Source organism: Brachypodium distachyon, chromosome 4, assembly GCF_000005505.3.
Source record: "Brachypodium distachyon strain Bd21 chromosome 4, Brachypodium_distachyon_v3.0, whole genome shotgun sequence".
Taxonomy (NCBI): domain Eukaryota; kingdom Viridiplantae; phylum Streptophyta; class Magnoliopsida; order Poales; family Poaceae; genus Brachypodium; species Brachypodium distachyon.
In genome coordinates, this window is record NC_016134.3 from 22410639 (window position 1) to 22432794 (window position 22156).

The window sequence follows — 22156 nt, forward strand, 5'->3', positions numbered from 1 at the left end:
AGAAAACTTTCTTTTCTTTCTGTTTTGGGAGCAATGTTCAACATCCATTTTTTCAGTTTTTTGTTGTTGAGAAGCTTCTATTTCATGTCAGAATCGTAAGGTGCTTCTGAAGTCTTATATTGTCCATGCAAAGATCATCGTGTATTTGTTCAGGTAAAGAGACGATAAGTATGAGAAGCAGACCCAATATTTGTGCATTTGTCCTTTGTGAGTGGTTCCAATATCTGTCCACTTGGCTGATTTAATTTTTTCTTAACTTTTCTATGTGTTGCAGCTGGCAGATGAAGCTATATTATCTGAGGCTGTTGAATCTCCTGCTATGCAAGATTGGTTCAACAGAGCTGCTGGTGTTGGGGATCCAGATGCGCTCTTTCTGGCTTTGAAGTTCCAAGAAATAAATAATGTTCAAAGGTAATGTTGATCAAAGTGGAGATATCATAGTTTTAGATAGATTCTGCCCAGTAAGATCTTGGTCTTCATTATATCAATTTTGGTGTTGATCCAAATGGATAAATCATGGTTAGACAGATTTTGTCTAGTAAGGTCTTGGTTTTCATTATATCAATTTTGGTGGTTTTGGCCTGTCGGCATGTAAGGGATAATTCTTATAGCTGGCTGTGTTATTCTTCAATGTGCTTAATAATTTTGCATTATCTGCGTGAAACCATCATGTGCATTTTGATCGTGTTGTAGAAATGTTGAAATTGGTTGCATAATAAGTACTCAATATTTTATATGTACCGGAACTGGATTTTTTTGGCGTGCTTTGTCAATTTCATTAGCCACTGGATTTACTAACATCATATATGTATGTACTCTTCTTGAAACTTCATTCAGAAAGTACTTTGTTTCGTTAATAATTGCCTGAAGTATTGAATTGTGATTGTACTAAGACTACTAGGCATGTAACCGGAACACTTCTTCATTATTGCAGTGGACACTTCATCTATTTGAGTTTGAACAGTAGCTCAAGATTGACCCTCCAACTAGGAAGAAATATGTTGCCCCTTCTCAATCATGATGTTTGAATTTCATCGGCTGTTATACTTTTGTACGTTTGTATGGCTATCACCAAAAGACTAATCCGTAAGTGAAATACCGTGTAAATCTAGCACGTGCGTGCACGTGCATACTCACTAGTGTTTGAATAAATGAGAAATCTAATCAGGGCACATGTGCACCGTTGTGCTCCCTTGCGACGTGCGTGGAGACTCGTGCACGGGCGATCGAGCGGCAGCAAGCGCATGGCGTGCATTTTTCGGGTTAGCCGGCTTGAACCTGAGAGACAGTGCGATATGGAGTGAGAAGGGCCCCGAGCTCAATGAAGTACGGCGAGACGAAGCCGCCGGCGCCCGTGGTGGCGGTGGATAAACCTGCACATGAGCGGGCGTGTGGTGCCATGGGTGGGCGCACGGAAGGGGTCTACGGGGAGGGAGAGGGAGAGGGAGAGAGGGAGAGAGAGAGAGAGATGGGGGCATGGGGGTGGTGGTGCTTACTACTCCCTCCGTTACTAAATTCACGTCTTGATTTTAGTTCAAATTTGAACTAAAACCACAACAAGAATTTAAGAACGGAGAGAGTATGTGAGAAGGATTGGGAGGGAGCTACGGGACATGGCGGCGGCGATTCTGTCTTCGCCCGGTGGAGGTACTAGCTCTTGCTGTGTGCATCTTCCAACACATAGAGAGGCTGCAATGTTTAGTTGGTGAATTTGGCGATAACTTGGTCTCTTTTGTCCTCATACCCTACCGATCCTTCGTCTCCTCCTCTCAGGCCAAGCAGAGCCTCGAGGCCGAGGTCCCCTTCCACGTGGGGATGGTTGCCATGGGTCAAGGAGAAGAGTGGTGCTTGTTGTAGCGACGACGCCACCATCCAACGAGGCATGGCTAGAGTGGCATATGTTGTTTGCGCTCCGATCGTGCATGTAGCAGGCCTCCGCTCTATGAAATGCACACATTTTATCTCAATTCTTTCTCATGTTGACCGGATCAAACATAGATGATGAAAGAGAACTAGTTGTCTCGACACTATTCATTGACCATTACCAATATGATTTTCATAATTGTCCTGATAAGTAGATGTAAATAATCTGATAAGTAAACACAAATAATCTGGTAAGCATGCACAACTAACCTGGTAATTATGCACAATGACGCATGGCATGTAGGGGACGCTGGAGGAGAACCATCGGAGGCGGCGTGTGCCGGCGATGGATAGGAACGCCGAAGCCACCAACGGTATTTGGTCTCGTCGTCCCCATGGGTACTCTTACGGCCAAACATGTTGTGGCGTTTTATGTCCCCAGGATACGGTTAAATATGTAGAGCGCTAGGCAATGGCGGTAAGGGCCTAAGGGGAAGGTCAGCTCTCTGTGTTGTGTATTAAGGATGCATCAATGGTGTCCATCAGAGCGGCAGTGCCTTTGTGTGCTGACTTGATGGCGAAATTCGGAAAACACGTCCGTACGTTCTCTTCGTGGACATGTGTTCCCACGACTTGTGGTGCATTCCGGTTGAAGTGCTGGATGCCCGACATTTACTATGAGCGAGCCGAGCGACTATGGACATATATGCGCTTAACGAGATAGCTGACAGGTCCATCTCGTCGCCACCACTGCCCTCCCCCCTCGGATGACGACGCCCGTCTCTTAGGAATGCATCACTTGTTGATTGGCACAAAAAATCATTGAAATGAGGAAGAATGTAGATTATATGATCTAAAGTAATAGATGATTATACAATATTTTATTTACACATGTACTATTTTTTTTGTCGGTAGCAACGCATGGATATTGTGCTGGTATATGCAATTTTGTTTTGTGTAGCACATACATGTTGTTTCTGTTGCCTTAATGCCATGTATTTGTGCTGCCAGGTTTTTTGATATGCAAGTGTTCTATTGATTATTATGAATAAACCAAACCATGAAAATGAGTGGCGCAGCCATATATTGGTTGGAGGTGGATGGGCCAATACATGGGGTTAGGATAGAAAGCCCGGAGCACCCGTTGGACTTTGCTTGGAACCCTCGTTGGACTTGCTGTTCAAGTTGTACGGTTTGTGTACGCCATCATTGTAGCAACTTCAGTGATATCTCTGCTTTCAAGTTAACATCATTTTTTAGTTTGTAACCACACCATCATGTTCAATTCTCTTCAACATAGGTCCATAATTAATGATTTAGTTGTTTGTACAGTTTTGTCATTGTCACAATTGTTTTCTTGTGTTTCTGGAGCCTCTTCCTTATATGTACGCGTTGTTGGTGAAGCGTCGTCTACGACATCATCGACTTGATCGCTTATTTACCATAAGAGATGTTGTAAACTCATATATATGTCAACCATTTTATCTTTGTCTGTTGATTTTGTATAGAATCTATTTGAGTTATTCACATTATTTCTTTCTAGATTACAGGAGCATCATCTTTTGCTGCAGACGGTGCGTTACGCGGCCCGTCTTACACATTTAGCATTGAGACCAAGTTGAGCGGCATACATCCTTGCGCTAGTTACACGAGTTCGATAATATTCACGTTCTTTAGCTTTCTGACATTTTTCTTCACATTATTCTCAACTCTTAGTTCTTGTGCTTTGGCTGCACCTGGAGGCGACGGCCACAACAGTTATGTAGTCTATATCTTTAGGAGTTGGACCTGAATAATTTGATATTACAGTTATCCCAAACAAATATTGATTGCTTGTGAGATATATTCTATGTAAGAGGAGGGGGCTCATACCTTCCTCAACAATAAGAGGAGGGGACTCATGCCCCCTTACATTCCTTGTGAGGGGGTCATGCCCCGAGCATCTTCCCGATCGAGGTACGCACGGTCGTCAGAGTTAGCGTTTTTGTTTAGTGTTGTTAGTGTAACTATATATGACTAGTAAGTTAGCACGTACATGCACGTGGCTGAGGTTAAGTCCAGAAAAGTTGGCCCAAGAGATTTTTGTCAAAGCATATAAAACAATCTCCTCAGCAGCACCACAAATTTCACATGTTGAGAAGCGATCAACATGGGGGGGGGGGGGGGGGGGCATTTTCAGATTCCATAGCATTTGCCAATACTGTCGCAGATCACAAGCAGAATTGCCAGATTAATATTTCTACTTAACCACGCAAATAAATTGCAAAAAACTTCCATGCACAAAATTAGCTTATGTTCTACTGCATCCATTAGCTTTGTCAGATTAATATCTTTGATAGCAAATATTATAGGGATGGAAACACAAAATCATATCACTGATAGAAAGAATGAACAATTCACTCTATAGAGGCATATACAATGAGGTAGAAGAGCAGTCACCATGACTTTGATTTTCCGTACTACAAACAAAGGAGAAAAATAATAATATGAGAATCATGGGACCTACTCATTTGGAAATTACTACATTTGGCTATGACAAGATGCCGGGACGAACTTGGTGTCAACAAAAGATGAACTAATTTTCTCCTTAAATTGAGGATACCAGGGATTATGAAGGGGAGAGTTAGTAAAACACATCCCAATTTAGTTAAAAATTGCAATGTACATCGTTTTTAGCACTTGGTATCCTTACCTGTTTTTTTTGCTAAACCTGTTTTGTGCTTCCTTTGCTAGCTGAAATTCCTGGTAATGAGAAATAAAACACCAGGTTGAAAATCCTGTCAATAAAAAGGAAAACACATAAAGAACCCCAACTTTTAGTGTCTGATCATGCTTCTCCCTCTCTTTGGGCAGATATAGCCCAAAGCCTAATCATGATTTAGGAGCCCCAACTTGCTTGCAATTCTACGACTCATCTCATGTAGCAAATCAAATAAAAACAGGAATCAAACAGACTTCGCGGGAGGGACGGGGCTGCAGAGCTGGCGGTGCGAGGCGCGATGAGGCGGCGGCGAGAGGCCCACGAGGCGGTGGCGGCGCGTTGCGCGAGAGGAGCCCGCGTTGCACGAGGAGTGTGTGGGGGCGGGCGCGAGGTTGGGGGCATCGGGCGCTGGAAGCCCGGAAAGCAGTGAAAGACGATTGGAATAATCGGTTTGATGCGTACATGTGGAAGAGACTCGTCAGAGCGGGAGGCAGAGTTTAGTCGGACGTAAATTGATCGCTAAACGCACACAACAAAAGAATTAGCGGAGTAAACGTTAATTGTTAGAGCTGCTTAGTGGGCCTAATTGTTTGTTAACTGTGAGGTGGGAAAAGTCTGTGTACGTTTGGTGGGGGAGAGTTAGAAAAAAAACATGTTTGTTATAAGTAGTAGAGATAAGATAATCCGGCAAAACTCTACACCATGTGTGCCAATTTGATGTTTGATTTTGGTTTGTATAGATCTTTTAATATACTAGATGAAATGCTCGTGCGCCGTGACGACCCGCTCCGCTCCGCTCCGCTCCGCTCGTATTTCTGGCATCACATGTTGAAAATGTAATTTTGTGTCCATGCGTAAAAGATGTACAGTTTTCTGTGGGTTATATATAGAAACTATGCATACACAGATACACCCCGGTAGCGAGTGCATAACAGAGTATATGCTGCTGGTACTTTAGGCCTATAAATATGAATATTTGCCAGATTTTTGCTATAAATGTGGAATTATTGGATATACAGAAAGGCTTTGCCCAACAATAACTAGGAGAGAGAGGGCGCTAGACAATTTGGTCTAGAGCTAAGATCTGTTATTTACGTAAATCAAGAGATCTAGTTCCGCACGGAAAAAGACCAAATTTTCCTCACAATCACGATTTACCCTCCAACTCGGGGTCTCCACAGTTTTTGATTTAGTACTCCGTAGGATTAGGATGGAGTACGAAATAATACTAAGCATCAGATCATGACAAACGAACAGCGCACGGTGTGCCAAAACCCAAATTGGCCACGTAGATGTAATTTGGCATTGGTGCTAAATCCCATTTTTCCTGCAGCGTAGATGATGCCAAATTTACATGCATACGGGACCCACCAAGGAATCAATTATTAAAAAAAATCTGCAGCACCTTGCTTTCCTCGCTCTTCCCTCAATTGCTCACCTTCCTTCTTCCCATCCACGGATCCTCCAGACCCAATCTTCCATCCAGAGAATCGATGAGAGAAGAGAGAAATAAATCCACGGTGCTGCTGCTGATCTTTCTCCCGGCGGCGGCGCCGCCTCTCTCTCTCTCTCGGTGCCGCTGCGGCCCTGCCACTCTCTCTCTTCCCGACGTCGCTCCCCCTCCGCCATCGCTCTCTTCTTGCCGTCGCTCTCCCTCGAGCCAAGACGGGAGGAGTTCCTGCCCCCACCACCGACGCGCCCCCGTCGGCTACGCTAGAAGATCTTGCCGCTGGCCGAGAATCACGTCGCCACTCCGCCCATCGGTGCATTGTTCTTCTCTATTCTCGGGATTCCATGGCGCGGGAGATGGAATGAGAAACGGGGACTTTTTTTTGGCTTGATGAGTTTTAGCATGTTCCAAATTTTTTGGCTTTGGCACCGGCCCCACAACGTTGTCCTACGGTGCTAAATGTCACCCTAAAATCTCCAGAATGAATGTGGACAACCACGGGCTTTTTTGCAACCTCAAGGATAACTTTTTTGCATATGGTGGACACCTTAACGGAACTAGCCCATATCCGTAGGGAATGAGAGGAATTTTTTGCGGCAGTGGCCCCTTAGCCAACGTCTTTGGCAAAATGTACCGTAGTACGCTCGCCCTTGCGGTCAATGCAATTGGCGAAAAGGCCTTTCGCTGATGCCATTGGAGGAAACGGCCGCAGAAAATTGGAATGAGAGAGTACGGAACTGAGAGGGTACAGAGTAGAAGAGGAGGTTCGGGTTTTCGAAAGAAAAAAAATTTAATTTTTCTCTTAAATTTGTCAAAAAATAGATGTATCTATTTTGACAAAATGCATAGATCACGTAAAATTTCAGGAATTATGCAAGAGAATACTCCGTATTCGTGTCCCCTTCCCGCACCCCAATACCGGGCTCGCCGCCGCGCTCGGTGCTCCCACTCCGAAGTCCCAAACCCAAGCAGCAAAGGACAGCGTCTTGGTTCGCGGCAACAGCAAATCCAAGATGTGCGGCAGGGCCCGGTGCACCCTCAGTCCGGCCCAGATCGCTAGGGCCTTCGGCTTCCCGACCACCGGCGCGGCCGGGGGAGGGGACGGCGGCGGCGGCGCCGGCGCCGCAGGAGGAGGAGATGCTCCAGCCGTGCCAACGCTCCAGATGGACAGGTAGGAGAAAAATCTCGAGTTATTGGTCGCCGTCCTTCTTCGATACTAGTTCGGTTATTGGGCTGTTGAACGCAGGTTCCGGCCGTCGTATAACGTGTCGCCCGGGGCGTACCTGCCGGTGGGGGTGCGGGCACGGACGGTGGATGGCGACGGAGGAAGAGAAGGTGAGGGGGAGCTTGAGCCAGTTATCCAGTGCATGAAGTGGGGGCTCGTACCCAGCTTCACAAGCAAGACCGAGAAGCCCGACCATTTCAGGATGGTATGGACTCTCCGTTGTCTTTTCGTAACCTTGTGTACAGATGAATAGTAGAAATTTGGGGAACTTTCGGTACATGATGGATTGAAGATGAGACCCTATATTTGTCGCATTGCAATGTCATGTTTGCTCGTTCAATGCTCTGATAAGCATGTACCAGAAACTACCCCATGAAGAACATTATTCTGGTCTGAGGTCGGTGATTTGTATGATTCCCTTTATCAAATTGCAGGCTGCTATTAGCAGGTATGGAGAAATTGCAGAGACAATGCAACTAAAAAAAAAACTGGTCTTCTTTTGGCATATTTACCTGATTATGTTGCAGCCGGATGGCCATCAACAAAGATGGAAAAAGCATGCGAGTTGAAAATAATTTTTTTGTAGCTATTTATATTTTTCCTGCCAAAAATGTATTCAAAGTATTTGAAATTGTACACAGCGCATGTGCAAAGCATATATGAAATTTTCCAGAGGTATAGTTTGTAGATTGCAAAAAATGTATATCAAAATTTACATTAACTATACTCCCCATTTTAAGAAATGAAGTCTCCTTTGTTGACCATGAATCTTACACTCAATCAGTGTAAAATATTTGTTTTAAAAGTTAATGTGTTGGTTGTTTTAGATATATTTGTCATTTCGATTTTGCCTCTTAGGTTATGATTCCGTCATATTTGATTGGGGCAGAAATATCAATTATCTGGGAAAAACTATTTTTCTTGAGTGAAGGATCTTTGTATTGGATATAATCACTCGTTTTCAGAATTTTAAGTTGTGTGTTTTCCAAACTATTTTGCAGTTCAATCATTAGGCCGGATAGAATTTTATGTTGATTTGGATGCATAGATTTTATATACAACTGTAAAGCTATTGGTCTTAATAATAATATCATGGTATCATGCTTTATATAATTTTCAGAAATATGAAGGTTTGCACTCTTATCCTTCAAATATATTTTGTACTCCTTGTTTTGTTTTTGTGTGTATTTTGCTAAGTATAGAAGAGTTTGGGGCCCTGCCCATTGACACTTTATCTCCATAGGAAATATTTGTTTTTATCTTATCTGACTGAAATTCATATTTAATTGCATGACATTGTTTGTTGTAGCTTATCTGACTTTTACCCTGCTCTGAGCATTGCATAGATCTTGGAATATGCCCACTATGGATTTTGATTTTCTTTATGTGGCTCTATGTTTTTCTGACCGGGTAAACGGCCCTATTTTCGTTTCATAAATGATTTGTTTTGCATAACATTAGTTAAATTGATGTTCTTATGCAGTTCAATGCCAGATCAGAGTCCATAAAGGAAAGGGCTTCGTTTCGACGACTTGTCCCAAAGAATAGGGGTCTTGTTGCCGTAGAAGGGTATGTATATATGGTTGACTGTTATTATTGAAACTTATATTCATGGATGTGTTACATCTCTAGGGTATGTATATATGGTTGAGTGCTATTATTGAAACTTATATTCATGGATGTGTTTGTTACATCTCTATTGTGTCAAATCATGCTCACAGATGCTGCCTTTCTGATGTTGACTCATATAAGATTAAGGTTGTAGATGAACAATTTGGGCCTTGTTGCAAAGTTCAGGCCAGTTGAATTTTGGGAGATGCCTTACCTTTGTAGTCCGAATCTAGATTTTGGTCTAACGAGTTTGTGAGGAATAGGCAACTTAATCTATTGCCTCATGAAAAAAAAATGTTCCGATCACACAAAAATTGTTACATAGGAAGTTGGAAACAACTTAGAAAATAGTGTTATCATCCTACGTTTTGTATGTTACTTGTGTTTAAACACAATGCTTCCATTTCATGGAAATAATCTCCTAGAGTCTTAGTCTACAGTAATACCTTGTGCATTTCTTCTTGTTGTGCTTATGAATGAGATTAACTGTCATTGCAGGGGAGTTAACATAGCAATCTAGGCTCAGTAATTGTGTTTCATTGTTAACTTGTTGATTCACATCATGAGTAATTTGAGAAGGAGACCTATTTAACAAGGAAATCCTGAGTGCACAAACACTTTTGAATCAGTAGTGTTTTTCTTTAGAAATTCATGGCATAGACAACCAAATGAACTTAGTAGCCGACGTTGCCAACCACTAGTTGATGCATGTGACCTACTAAATCTTTCCAGCAATCTGAAACCGCCAAAAACGATTCTCACAAACGTGGAGCTTGGTTAAGCATGTCTGTGGGTTATTGAAAATTACCAGGGTAATCAGAATCAGCATCAATCAAACATACTGGAGTTTGCAAATGGATGCACAATCTCAAAATCTAATAGTAATAGAAGTTGAGGTTTATGCAAAGGCTCTAAGGGCATATTCATAGGCATCAATCAAACATGCTGGAGTTTGCAAATGGATGCGCAATCTCAAAATCTAATAGTAATGGAAGTTGAGTTTATGCAAAGGCTCTAAGGGCATATTCATAGGCATCCACAGTGCTTCGAGGCCTCTAAGGTGGGATCCCTAGTAGACCTTTAAGCTTAGCGCAGTTTGCTTCTGTGCTTAGATGCTTTGTTGAGTTTTGACTTCTAAGGTGCACTTAAACAATAAATTCCTTTCACATCTCTATCATCTAATCCATTCCCTTGCAAATGGACCCAACACGCTTAGAGGCCACCTCGAAGCCATAAAGCAGCAGCTGCTCCTATTTTCCTGCAATGCTTAGAGGCAGCCTCTATGACTTCTTCTCTCCTCTTCTCGCAAAAAAAGACTTCCTCTCTCCTATTAGTGGACCAAAAAACCTCTTGATTGTTTATGCTCAGACTATAAAGACATGAGTATGTAATAGCAACAAAATAAGATAGTTTACTTGGATTACTGTTGATGTACCTAAAGCATAGGACTCTACTTTGACCTGGTCAATTAGGAGTTGACTTAGTAAAACAGACACAGAAATTCGACCTAGAAATCCCATCTACTGTGATAGGTTTCCAGTTGTTGTATGTCACCACTTACATGCGGATGCGGTGTGTTTCTAATAGTGTACTCGTGTTTAATAACCTAAAAGCTTTTCCTTATTTTGTGAGTGCATTCAATTGAAGCTAGTTAGAAGAATGGGTTTATGTTGCTGTGAGCTTGATCCTCACCGGCCTGCCTCATATTTATATTCACCTCTTGGTTAGATAAGGATTACAAGAGATTTACAAGGGATAACAACAAGGTTGTTGTGTTGCCGGATAAGCTACAGTAACAACCATCTGGCAACATCTACACAAGCTAACCTAACTTAGTTAGGATCTTCATCGGTTAACAAAGATAACACTTGAATTGGGAAATGCTTTACATTAAGATAGGTTTGTAGGCTACTTTCTTTTGGTGATTGTGGATCTTTCGCACGGGTTGCAGGTTCTATGAGTGGAAAAAGGATGGATCAAAAAAGCAACCATATTACATTCATTTCCAAGATCAGAGGCCTCTTGTTTTTGCTGCCCTATTTGACACGTGGAAAAATTCAGAAGGTTAGGATGCTTAGTTTTCCCACAACCATATCACTATAGAGTCATGGGGCTTTGAAATTCAAAATATGAATTGCAGTGTTCTGTTGATTTATAGTTCGATCCTGCATGTAAGACAAAAATTCACGATGGATCTGACATTAGCAGTTTTTAGCAACATGAATTCACTATTGTTGTTTATTTAGTTTTTGATAGATGTTCAGCGATGTTTCCTTTCATTTAGTTTGTTGCTGTCATTCAAATCTTGGGAGTTCTGCAACTGAATCATCTGCCAACACCTTTTCTTTCTTATTTTAGTTAAATCTTCTCGAATACTGTAACAACCACGCTGCTGTTTACTGAGACTGTGTTTAATAGTTGTAAGATAGAGAAAACAATAACTTATTTGCTTGTTGCGGGTTCATTCCTATAGAGATTCCATGCATTAGAAGTTAGTTCCTTGGGATTAAAGATTGTTTCTTCAAGATCAGGTCAAGTAGCCCCTATAAAAATGACGACACTATATCCATTTCATAGCAAACATGCACGAACTAAATGTACCATCTAAATTTCTCTTATCCAGTTTATGTCTGTCTCCTCTTAAACCACTCAAGGTTTGTATGACGAAGTTGTTCTAATTTAGCTATCGAAAAGGCTCAAATTCTATAACGCTAGTAAATTAAACCAGTTGCAAAAGGATATCTTTGTGCTTGTTATAGGGAAGTTCCCTACAATCTAAAAACCAGGAGGTTTCAGCAGAAATTTATTTTGTGTCATAATTAGGGTTGTAAATTTTGTTGCACCCACACCAACACTTGTGACCAGGATGTGCATCTCTATTTTATAGGTAATATTACTACTCCCTCCGATCCATATTAATTGTCTCGAATTTGCCCAAATATGGATGTATCTATGCCTAAAAAGCGTCTAGATACATGTAATATTTCGACAACTAATATGGATCAGAGGGAGTAATATATTTATGCCTTTTTAATCTTAATTATGATTATGATGTACTATATGTTGTACAGTCAACCTAGCTGTTGGGTCAGTCTAGGGAGCCATGACCATAGGGACCATGAGTATGGTGGTCCACCATGTAGATGCTCGAGACCCATGGTAGGCATTACTTATGAGTATTTCATAGACCTGTGCACATGCCTAATCATTTCATGTGACTAAAGCTAATTCTCACGTGCCATGGGCGGTTACCCGCCTGTGGCCATGAGGTTCCACTTTGCACCAGAGAACTGCCGTCCTCTTTTGTGCACTGTTTAAGGGCTCATGGCAGTACAACAAAAGGGGGCGTCAACTTCCATCACACTACCATTTTAGTTAATCATAAATATTAGAACACGCAAGTAGGGTTGTTACTCTCAAGAGGAGGATGCCTAAACCTGTCTAAATATTTGTGTCGCTTGTACATTTCAGTTGTGGAACCATTCGCTTACACAAACTCGTATATGAAAGTGGTACACCTCAACAACTGGTATTCACAATTATACGCATTAAAATTGGTGTAGAGAAGAACATGTCTGACTGCATTAAAATTTTCATGTGATTTTAATATAAATCATGGCAGTATAAACATCGCTGGTAGGGAGGTGATAATGAAACTTGGAAGTGTATATTTTATAGAGGAGTTGAAGTGGTACCCTCATGAGTCATGAATCATCACCTTTTTAGAATCTAATGCATCTGCAGAATGCATTAGATGCCATGGACGGCTAGGTACCCACCTGGACGTTGGTAGAACAACATTTCGAAATATTAGTAACTTCTTAACGTACATTGGAGCTACCAATATTTTGTGCCTCACACCTTCTGACGGCGCCTCTTATTTTTATAGATTTTTTTGCGTGGTTGGTCTTTTATTTGTGTGTATTTAATGCTCTTCATGTATAACTGTGTCAACTTCTGAATAGTTGAAATATGGAACCTTAAAGGTGGTTTTCACTCAAATTCCTGGCTCTCAATTCATTTGTTACAATTCTAATATACCTGCTGTTTTTCCATGCTATTTTTGCCAGGCGAGACCCTCCATACATTCAGTATTCTGACTACTTGTGCCTCAACTTCTTTGAAGTGGCTTCATGGTTAGTTATCGAGTCTTCCCCTAGCATCCCATATCATATGCTCTAAAATGGCTTCATGGTTATTAGGATTACTGACAGGTGACAACACCTATTCTTTATGTTTGTCAAGCTTTATCTGTTTAATTTATATAGACCTACTAGGAGTCCAGATTATGTGAACATGTTTGTGAGTGCGCACTATATCGGTACAAACACCATGAAGTTTTTAAAATTATGGGAAACATGTGGATGTACTTCATGGTATAACATGTGATCCTGTACCCTTGGTGTACTTCCTGGGCTCCTACCTTTCTGTATTTGACAGAAAAAGACAAGACCTTCGTAGCGCTATCCTTCGATAGTGCTGATGTCTTCTTCGAGCTGGAGTCACCCTGTTGATTTTTTTCTCTTTTTCTTCACTGGCCCGAAGTCGTTACCCTTGATTGGAGTTATGGCTTCCTTACCCACCATCGCATCCTGCACTGCTGTATAAAGCATGGAAGGAGAGAAAACCTTCTTTTCTTGCAATGTCAGGTCATTGCATTTTATTCAAGCACTTTTCACGTGGTGAAAAGAGCCCTGGCATGAAGGACTGTTCGATGTGCTGCTCGATGGGTTGCTCGATGGCCAGCATGTTAGGCTGTCCGTACTCTCCTAAATCTAGACGTGATTGCCTCAGTCCCAGAGGAGATGGTCGATTCAAGAGGTTGGTCGCCCGATGTGCGAGCAGAGAACATCTCATCGATTACTAGTGCTGCCTTCGGCCACATGATGAAGTATTAGATGCATTGTTGAAGTGTCGTGAAATCCTCTTCATGGGGGTTGGGCACTGGCATCCTAACCTTTGACCACACAGTCTACTGCACCCTTTGCTAGTTCGGTAGGCTAGGCCATGTGCAATCGCATGCTCAATGTCAGGTACGGTGTATGTAAGTCCGCATTTAGTGGGTCCTTGCCATACAAATAAAAAGCGATCCCCGCTAGCATCCGCATGAGGTAATTAAATAGGATTCTTATGAAGTATTCGTAGAAGTGGGTGAATCTTGCCGTATGTGGTCGATTGGATGTGTCTCGGTTGGGGCACGTGAAAATCAGCTTCGAGGAGAGTTGTTGTTTGGATAGGAGTATGATTGGCCCTTTCGAAACGAAGATGTTGGAGGAGGTAGGATGGTTTTGGTGGATGAGGGAGGAGGGTTTTTCTGGAGGGAGGGGAAGCTAGATCGATCTAGAATCTATCTTGGTGGAGGGGGGAGGAGACGATAGATCTCTATACCTTAATGAATTTTGGTTGCGGAAGGAGGAGAGAGGAGATCTAGATCTAGGAGATATTGGTAGATGAGTGCAGGTGGATCTTGGGAGAAGGAGATTGAGAAGGGGGCTGAGGTGTGCAGAGGGTGTAGGGGAGGGAGGCTTGGCTAGCGATAGGACTGATGGTGTGCAGTGGCCGCACCTAGGGACGCCACCCTCAACAATTGTAGCTCTCAGCCCAATTCCTGCGCACAAAGGTTACTGCTCTGGTCTGCCTGCACGCTACTTATATTGAAAAGTCACCGCTGATGGGCACTAGTAAGGACCCATCAGTGCTAAGTCACCCGCAGCAGGCCAAAAGTGACAATACCACCCCACCAACGGGTTGAAGTTTCGGCCCGACAGTGGTGATATTGTCAGGTCAAGTACGGGACCTGTCGGTGATGATGCTGTTGGCGCTGGGTCACCCAACGGTGTCACCTTCAGAGTCCAGTAATCACTGACAAGGGCCATTGGGACCCGTCAGTACTGTTGTGCTCACTACTGACGCGTCTTAAATATGCCCGTCAGTGCTGAGCCCCTTTGAGCTTTGTGTCATCAGGAGGTGGCATGGCCACTCACGTCATTGGTGACTCTTCAAGGATGGCATTTGCGAGTTACAATGGTGTGCTGTCAGTGGAATGCTGTTCTGTAGTAGTTCAGGCACACCTGCTTATATGTGAATTTCCATCCCTACTGGAGAACGAAATCATGGTCAGTGGGATTACTGCAGTGGTTACCTCGACACTTCACTATAGTTGCATTTTCTATGAAGTGACTCCACGTTTATTTTGCATAAACTTGTTTGGGAGTAAAGGAGGGAGATAGCTGTATTCGGTGAAAATATGAATACATCAGGAATATTCATTGGATCATTGCGGGATAAGTAGAAAACGACACTGAATAATAACAAGATAACTATCATTGACCACTTGTTTATAGGTAGGGACGCACCCTCTGTTATAGAGGGATGGATAACTTGGTCCCTGAGGATCTAATTCTACGTTCAGCCAACAGGATGTTTATAGGTAGGTACACTGCCACTTAGGTAGGCTGAGCATATCATTGATGGATGACGATATCATCGATGAATAATACAATATTGCTTGATAACTATTGTTGCCTCTTAATGGCTACGCACATTTTATTTATTTATTATCATCGATGAATAATATAATATTGCTTCATAAGAATTTTGGATCTTCATGGCTACACAAATGTTATTTATTTATGCTACTGTGACAATAATACGAGGCTTGTCCTTCAATTTAATGTGGAAATGGTGATGCCTAATTATGATAATAGATATAGGAAACATGTTTGAACACAATAATTTTGTGCAACCAATCAGTGTTCAGGTTGTTTTTAGAATTACCTCATACCTGCGATTGTGTTAGACACTAAATGATATTTGTCTGTGACATGTGGTGACAGATAGAATGCCGGTAATCCTGGGTGATAACAACTCTGTTAATGCTTGGTTGAACAATGGATCTGTGAAGCTTGAAGAAATTACTGTACCCTATGAAGGAGCTGATCTAGTAAGTCCATGCCATTTTTACACTAAGAAACATCTAATTTATTTTGTGTTTTGTTCATTAACCCTGGAAAAGCCAAATTTCCAAACATCTTCTCATTTTCTTCTACATAGTAGCACATTTATGTATACTAGTTATTTTGCATTTGCAGTGCGTATTTTATGCGACATATCTGCATAATTAGCCACCGTCTAGATGATTGAAAGAACGGTACAAGGTTTGCAGAAATAAAATAAAAACTTCTTGAAACTCATCCTTGCTGATGATTATTAATTTTCTCAAATTGGCACTCAAGTGTGCCATTGAGGAGACAAAGGAAGGGAAGGGCATGGACGATGGAAAGAGATAGCGAAGGAAGAGGCAGTGTTTGTGGGATTGTAAACCAAACAAAAATACAAAACAAGAGATTAGTTGTGTCATTTCTGTGTTAATCACCTGACTTTGTTAGAACTAACTGCAATGGGCAATAAAAAGATAATTAGCTTTTGCAAGAAAGAAGTAAGTCCACTTTACCCACAACGCATGTCGTGGTGGTGTCACGGCAGATGCCATAGGATGGCTTAACTTGGGGCCGATGGACGATGGAGGATCCGGAGGAGGGATGGCGTAGCGTAACTACGCACAACGTAAAGAAGAAACGGTGTTTACCCAGGTTCTTTACCTCTTGTAGAGGTAAAGCTCCTACTCCTGCTTAGCTTGTATTATCCGAGATATCGGAGAGCTACAATGGTGCTCCTTGAGTTGTATTCAGAGGAAGAAGAAGGGGAAGTACTAGTGCTCAATGGAGGAACCCCCCTCACAGGAGGGGTGAAGCCTCTATTTATAGGCAAGGATGTTACACAGACAGGTGGGGCAAGGGGAAACCCTAACCACTCCCGGGCCCGCCGGGTCTGCCCGTGGTCCCCTCCGGATTGTCCGGGAGGGTACAATGCAGCTTTGTGCTTTTCGTACTGTGGGACGGCGCGCACTGTAGCCATGCTCCGGCTCTCGTCACTGTCCTTCGACGGCGCGTCACTGTGCAGTCGTCCGACACGGCGACGTGAGCAACGACTGCTTTTCCGTCATCAAAGGAGCGTAGCTTTACTTTTGGCCGTACGATCAGGATAAGACCGTTGGCATATCCCGACTCCAGTCGAGATAAGATAGCTCGTGCTTGTCCTGCAATCACATGAGACAAGGTAATGATGCCGGCATACTCTTGGTATGCCGGTCTGTTAGAAAGTCGGCTTATCAGTGCCGGCCTAATTGCTTACGCCGGCCTTGCTCTTGTATAGCCGGCCATTATGTGTCGTCATGACCCTACCCGGGGTCATCCCCCCGACAACGCATCCAGTGAAAACACTCTTTAAGTGCAAGTCTGCAAAAAAAAAATCTGGGGTGTTGGATCCTAAATGAGTGGATCAGATCAGAAGCAGGATAATCCCCAACCACTTAAACATATTTTCAAGAAAACCCCCTTCCTCTCTTAGCATTCTGAGCAAAAGCACCTCATCATGTAACAGTTCATGGAGATGCTGCAGTCGTCATTCTCGACAGCGAGACAAGTTACGACACGTGGCCCTTGTCCTGTGCCAAATTTGATGAAGATTCATCCTTCTTCCCATGTGACACCATCAGTCCTCCTGTGCAACGCCATCACTGCTCCTCTATCTTTGCAATATGAAGAATAGAATAGGAACAACATGCAGTGTCCAGGCCTAATGCAATTTGCTTCTTCTATATTTGTTATGGTATTGCAGAGGCCGAGGGTTGCCCTCCTTTTCGATTTTTTTTTTGTTATGGTATTGCTCTATGCAGCATGCCAGAATTAATAACTCCATCATATATTTGGCTCCAACATGGTTGAGGAAACATGTACTGCAATGCTGTTATCTTGTAAGTGTTTACAGAGGAAAAGAGTCCAGGGAATTCAGGGCATAATAACTTAAGAAGCTCTATTGTGTCCTCATTCCCCGACTCCCTCATTTCCTGACTCCATCAATCGATTCACACCACATTCAGTGAAACTGAAAAGTCCAAAAAGGTATCTGTAATTCACAATGAGTGACAAATATTCAACGCATGAATCCTTCGCGTATTACATCAGATAAGCATTATATTGCACCAAATTCTAAATAACAAGAAAATTCAGTTACAAGGATAGCCATTGTTTATATACTGTCGGTAGCCTGGGATGGCTGGGGGAAAAGGGCCTCATTGGAGTGTGAGAGCACCACATGCTGGAGCGGTAACGGTGGCCGCCGAGTTGCCATCATGAGGTGCAGCGCTGCCACTCACTGGTCGCCGAGTTACAAGAGAGGATTGCGGGGCAGCGGCAGGGAGTGAGAGGGGCGGAGAAGGGGGCTGTTGGAGGTGGCGGTGGGGTACCCCTCGTGAGTCACAGGAGCGGCTCACTGGGTGTTAGCAAGGCAACAACTTAAGACAGATAGGCAGCATCATATTCAAGTTACATTATTTGAAGTACTGAGAAACGGAACTACGGAAGTACCTGCTAATTAACCAGTTGAGCACAAGCTCTAGTTAGCGGCCCTTGTAACTCTGGTACCTGAGGAACTCTTTATGTTGGAGCTGTGGGAGTAGTTATGGTGGGGATGTCGTCATCAGTCATCACATTGCCCACTCATCCCACCTCTCTTAAGTTGAGTCAACGATGTGAGTTCATGTTTTCCTAGGTTCTATTCATTTACCCTCTCAGTTTAGCATGGCATGCTGCTCCTTTGCGTGAGTTTCTAGTGCTATCCTGTTGTGCTCGATCTCCTGGGTTCGTTTCTTTTGAGTTCGCAGAACTGCCGGATTGCATCACCTTATTTGTTTCTTGAGGAGACTAAGGTCTTGGGCTCTTGGCTGGAACCTGTTATGGTGAGCGTGGTGGTATCAGGTTAGAAGATGGATGGAGGATCAAAGTATGTTGATTACAGGCAGGACGGGGAAATGGCTCTTCTGACATACAGCGCGTGGTAGACATGTACATACATAATCTTTTTTTTTTTACAAAAAGCTGCGACGCTTCATTTCATTACTTAAGAAGGAGAGTTTTTTGTACAGATTGGGGCCGCTAGGAAGGAATAAATTGTACATACAGCAACAGCGACAACATTCATAATCTTCTGTAACCATATTGTTCTTTTTTTGTGTGTGGAGAAACAGTAGGTCAATGATCTCGTCTGTAACTAATGTAGCTTCTCTATTGTCATCTCAATTGCAAACCTCAAGGACCTATTTGGCCATTTGAAAGTCTCAGGAACTAATGTAGCTTCTTTGCTGATTTGAGGATAAAAATGGACATTAAACAATAACATGGTTATTTAATGTTATTTAATTTATCCCTTCTACAGGTTTGGTATCCAGTGACAACTGCAATGGGCAAAACTTCTTTTAATGGCCTGGAGTGCATCCAAGAGGTTGGAAACTCTGCTTTACAACAGTCTGTTTGATAATTTATTTCTGTGAAGCTCAAGATATAGGACCCTGTGGTTTGAAATGTTCTTTAAAGGAATTGAATTTACCTGTTGATAGCCATATCATGTGCTCTGCTCAACATCCAAGAGGTTTCACCTGAATTTTCATTGAAAATGGCCGAAGGGCCAAAAGGTAGCAGTGATTCCGCACAGGCAAAAATTTCGGCAGAGAGTTATTGCTTCAGATCAGCTATTTAAAATGCACATGACATGGTTTTATCTCTGTTCTTTGAAACGCATTATCATATGTTTGCTGCTTGTTGATAAGAATATCAACTGAACTAATGTACAATATTTACAGATATGTTGTATGTATCAAGGATTTATTTAGGTAACATGCAAATGTGGGTTTCCACAGCTGCAGCTTGAACATTCATGTGTGGTGACATTTTGATCGTGCAGTAATGAAACATTTATTATTTTGTTGCCCACTAATATCAGATGCTTGATCAGTGTAGTAAACTGAAGATATCAAACTAATCCATATATTTTTTGTGTGTGATAACTATGTGGTAACTGAAGATATCACTGTTGAGCTGTTTGATCTTGAACACTAAAAGCTGGTTGAAATCTTGAATTTATGGAACTACAATATTCCCAACTATCATTTTCTGCAGTTTCCAGTTATTAGTGCTACACTGGGATAGTTTCAACTCTCAGTTATCAATTAACCCTAATTCTTAAGCTTTCCCTTCTGTGTTTTTCCACAGAGCAACAAGATTTGATTTCTTTTCTACTGCTTGTCAAATTGCAGGTAAAATTGAGACCTAGCGAAAAGCCAATTTCAGAATTCTTCACGAAGAAAGCGGCTGTTAATTGCCAAGGAATAAAGCCCGAGAAGACATCACGTGAGATTACGGAATCACAAGTCTTCAGAACTGCAAAAGAGGAATGTGATGAATCAGAAGAAAATCAGCTGGACAAAACAGACAAACAGCAGCCTGCGGAGAACCAAGAGGCTGCTTGTGTAGTTAAAGATGAACCTGCTACTTTGGAACTGCAAACTTTTCATCCTGCTCAAATCATTGAAAAGGAAGCCGTTACAGTGCCAGATGACGCAAACCAGAAAGATGATCTTTTCAGAACCAAGAGGAAGATTGAGGACACTGAAGTCAATGCGGAGGTGAAGACACAGAAAAGTTGCAGGTCGACCATTCTTCCTGTGAAAAAGAAAGAAAAAGGTGCAAAATCTTCTTCGGATGGACAAGCGTCGCTGCTTTCATTCTTTGCGAAAAAGTAACTCTCGTAGGTAGGTTAGTTTTGTGCATTTAGTTGTTCGGTAGTAGTATAACAGAACATTATCTAGTTGTTATCCACATTACTGCTAAGTAATCATACGATTTAAAGCCAGATTTAATAACAGTAGTTGGCCGGGCTCTGAACTTATGCGTATGATTTTGTTTCCTAGGAAATCATGCAGTGGAAGATCCTGAATTTGAGAATTTCTATGCCAAAAATATTCTTTTAAACAAGGGTATTCGTGCATGGATGGCAGCTCAGGATCAGCCTCACGTAAAATCTTATATTCCTTGAGGAGGTTCTACCACGTGGAAAAGTTTTTCAATTGAACTTTCTCTTTTGCTGGTATCAAGAAACCACCGGCTTTGCTTGGTGAGCTAAGGACGCCAAACTTCTCAATTTGTCCGGTAAACTATTTGGAGCCCATGTAGCCCATGTTGGATTAATCGTATTCTTGTCAGGAACAACGATATGAAGTCACTCATTTCGTACCAGAAAAGCCCATGTATGAACAAGTGTCGATTTTACTTCCACCACGAGAAAGAGGTAGATTTTACTAATAAACAAAGTCTTTGTCATAAAGGGACATAAAGAAATAAAACAACAATAGGTCTTTGAGAACATCAATATTTTTCTACAACAAGAGGTTTCTTCCACTTCAACATATGGCACCCTTGAATGGACCTTGATGTCGCGTAGAGGGAGGAGCTGAATAGGCATTTCAAAATAATTACAGATTTGACTTAATCCTAATGCGAAATTAAACTAGCAGCTTCATTTCAAACAAAACCCTAAATATACTAGACCTAACTAAGTACACAAACATCCTACGCCTAAACAAGGTTTTCAATTCTAGGATGACAAGTAAGAAACTCAACTCTACAAAAGCTATATCGCAAGTAGGGTATGAGTATGAATTGGGTAACTAAAGGGGGAAGAGAAAAATGGTGTTTTATCCAAAGTTCAAACATCCTACTCTCCATTAAGGGGTGCCCAAAGGAGGACTCTTGCTCGACTCATTTTGGTCGTGATGACTTGCTACTTGGTCTATTTTGCATAGTGGATAGCCCCTCCATCCACCACGGAGATGCGAGCTCAAGATCAACCTCTTCACACGCTTCTAGAACAGATCATCAAGTGAACACTCCAATAGAAATAATTAAGCTCCAGACTCTCACTCGAGCCAATCAAAGAGTTCAAACTGATGCAATAAATGCAATCACAATAAGCAATCAATGCCACAGATGCTCCCCCAAAAATCTGACACTATGCAATTCATGTTATGGGTCAACTAGTGGGGAGGGGGACGACGACAATGGAGTCGGTCAACAAATGACTCCTAGATACATCAGCATTAGCAACAACAAACCCAGCCCCCTCCCTCCCCAAACCAACCAAGGTGGCCACTTATAGTAAGCCTCCAAAAACAGTTGTTATTTAAGGGGTTTTCTAGGAAATCCGGACCCTCCGAGTTATGCCTAGACATATGGATTACCCCTTTTAAAGTTTCTAATGGTAGAAAATATTACCATTGAACAGAAGAAAAAACTAGACCAAGGTTGGAACCATCTGGATTTCTTTTCTGAAAGGCTAATGAATTGTCCGGAGAGCCTTAGAATTAGTTGGAAGCTCCAGATCTTCGGACCACTAACCATAATTTCCTCGTATG

The 22156-nt window shown here is 42.2% G+C and overlaps 1 protein-coding gene across 1 annotated transcript; it reads left to right on the forward strand.

The window, feature by feature from the left end:
* The first annotated feature begins 6008 nt into the window (after positions 1 to 6008).
* On the forward strand, positions 6009 to 20690 carry LOC100828822 (embryonic stem cell-specific 5-hydroxymethylcytosine-binding protein). The gene is made up of 8 exons (XM_003576019.4): positions 6009 to 7185; positions 7261 to 7444; positions 8723 to 8808; positions 10802 to 10914; positions 12921 to 12986; positions 15687 to 15793; positions 19126 to 19191; positions 20003 to 20690. Exons 1-8 carry the CDS (start codon positions 7028 to 7030, stop codon positions 20486 to 20488), a joined length of 1266 nt encoding a protein of 421 aa, XP_003576067.1. The 5' UTR covers positions 6009 to 7027; the 3' UTR covers positions 20489 to 20690.
* The last annotated feature ends 1466 nt before the right edge of the window (positions 20691 to 22156 follow it).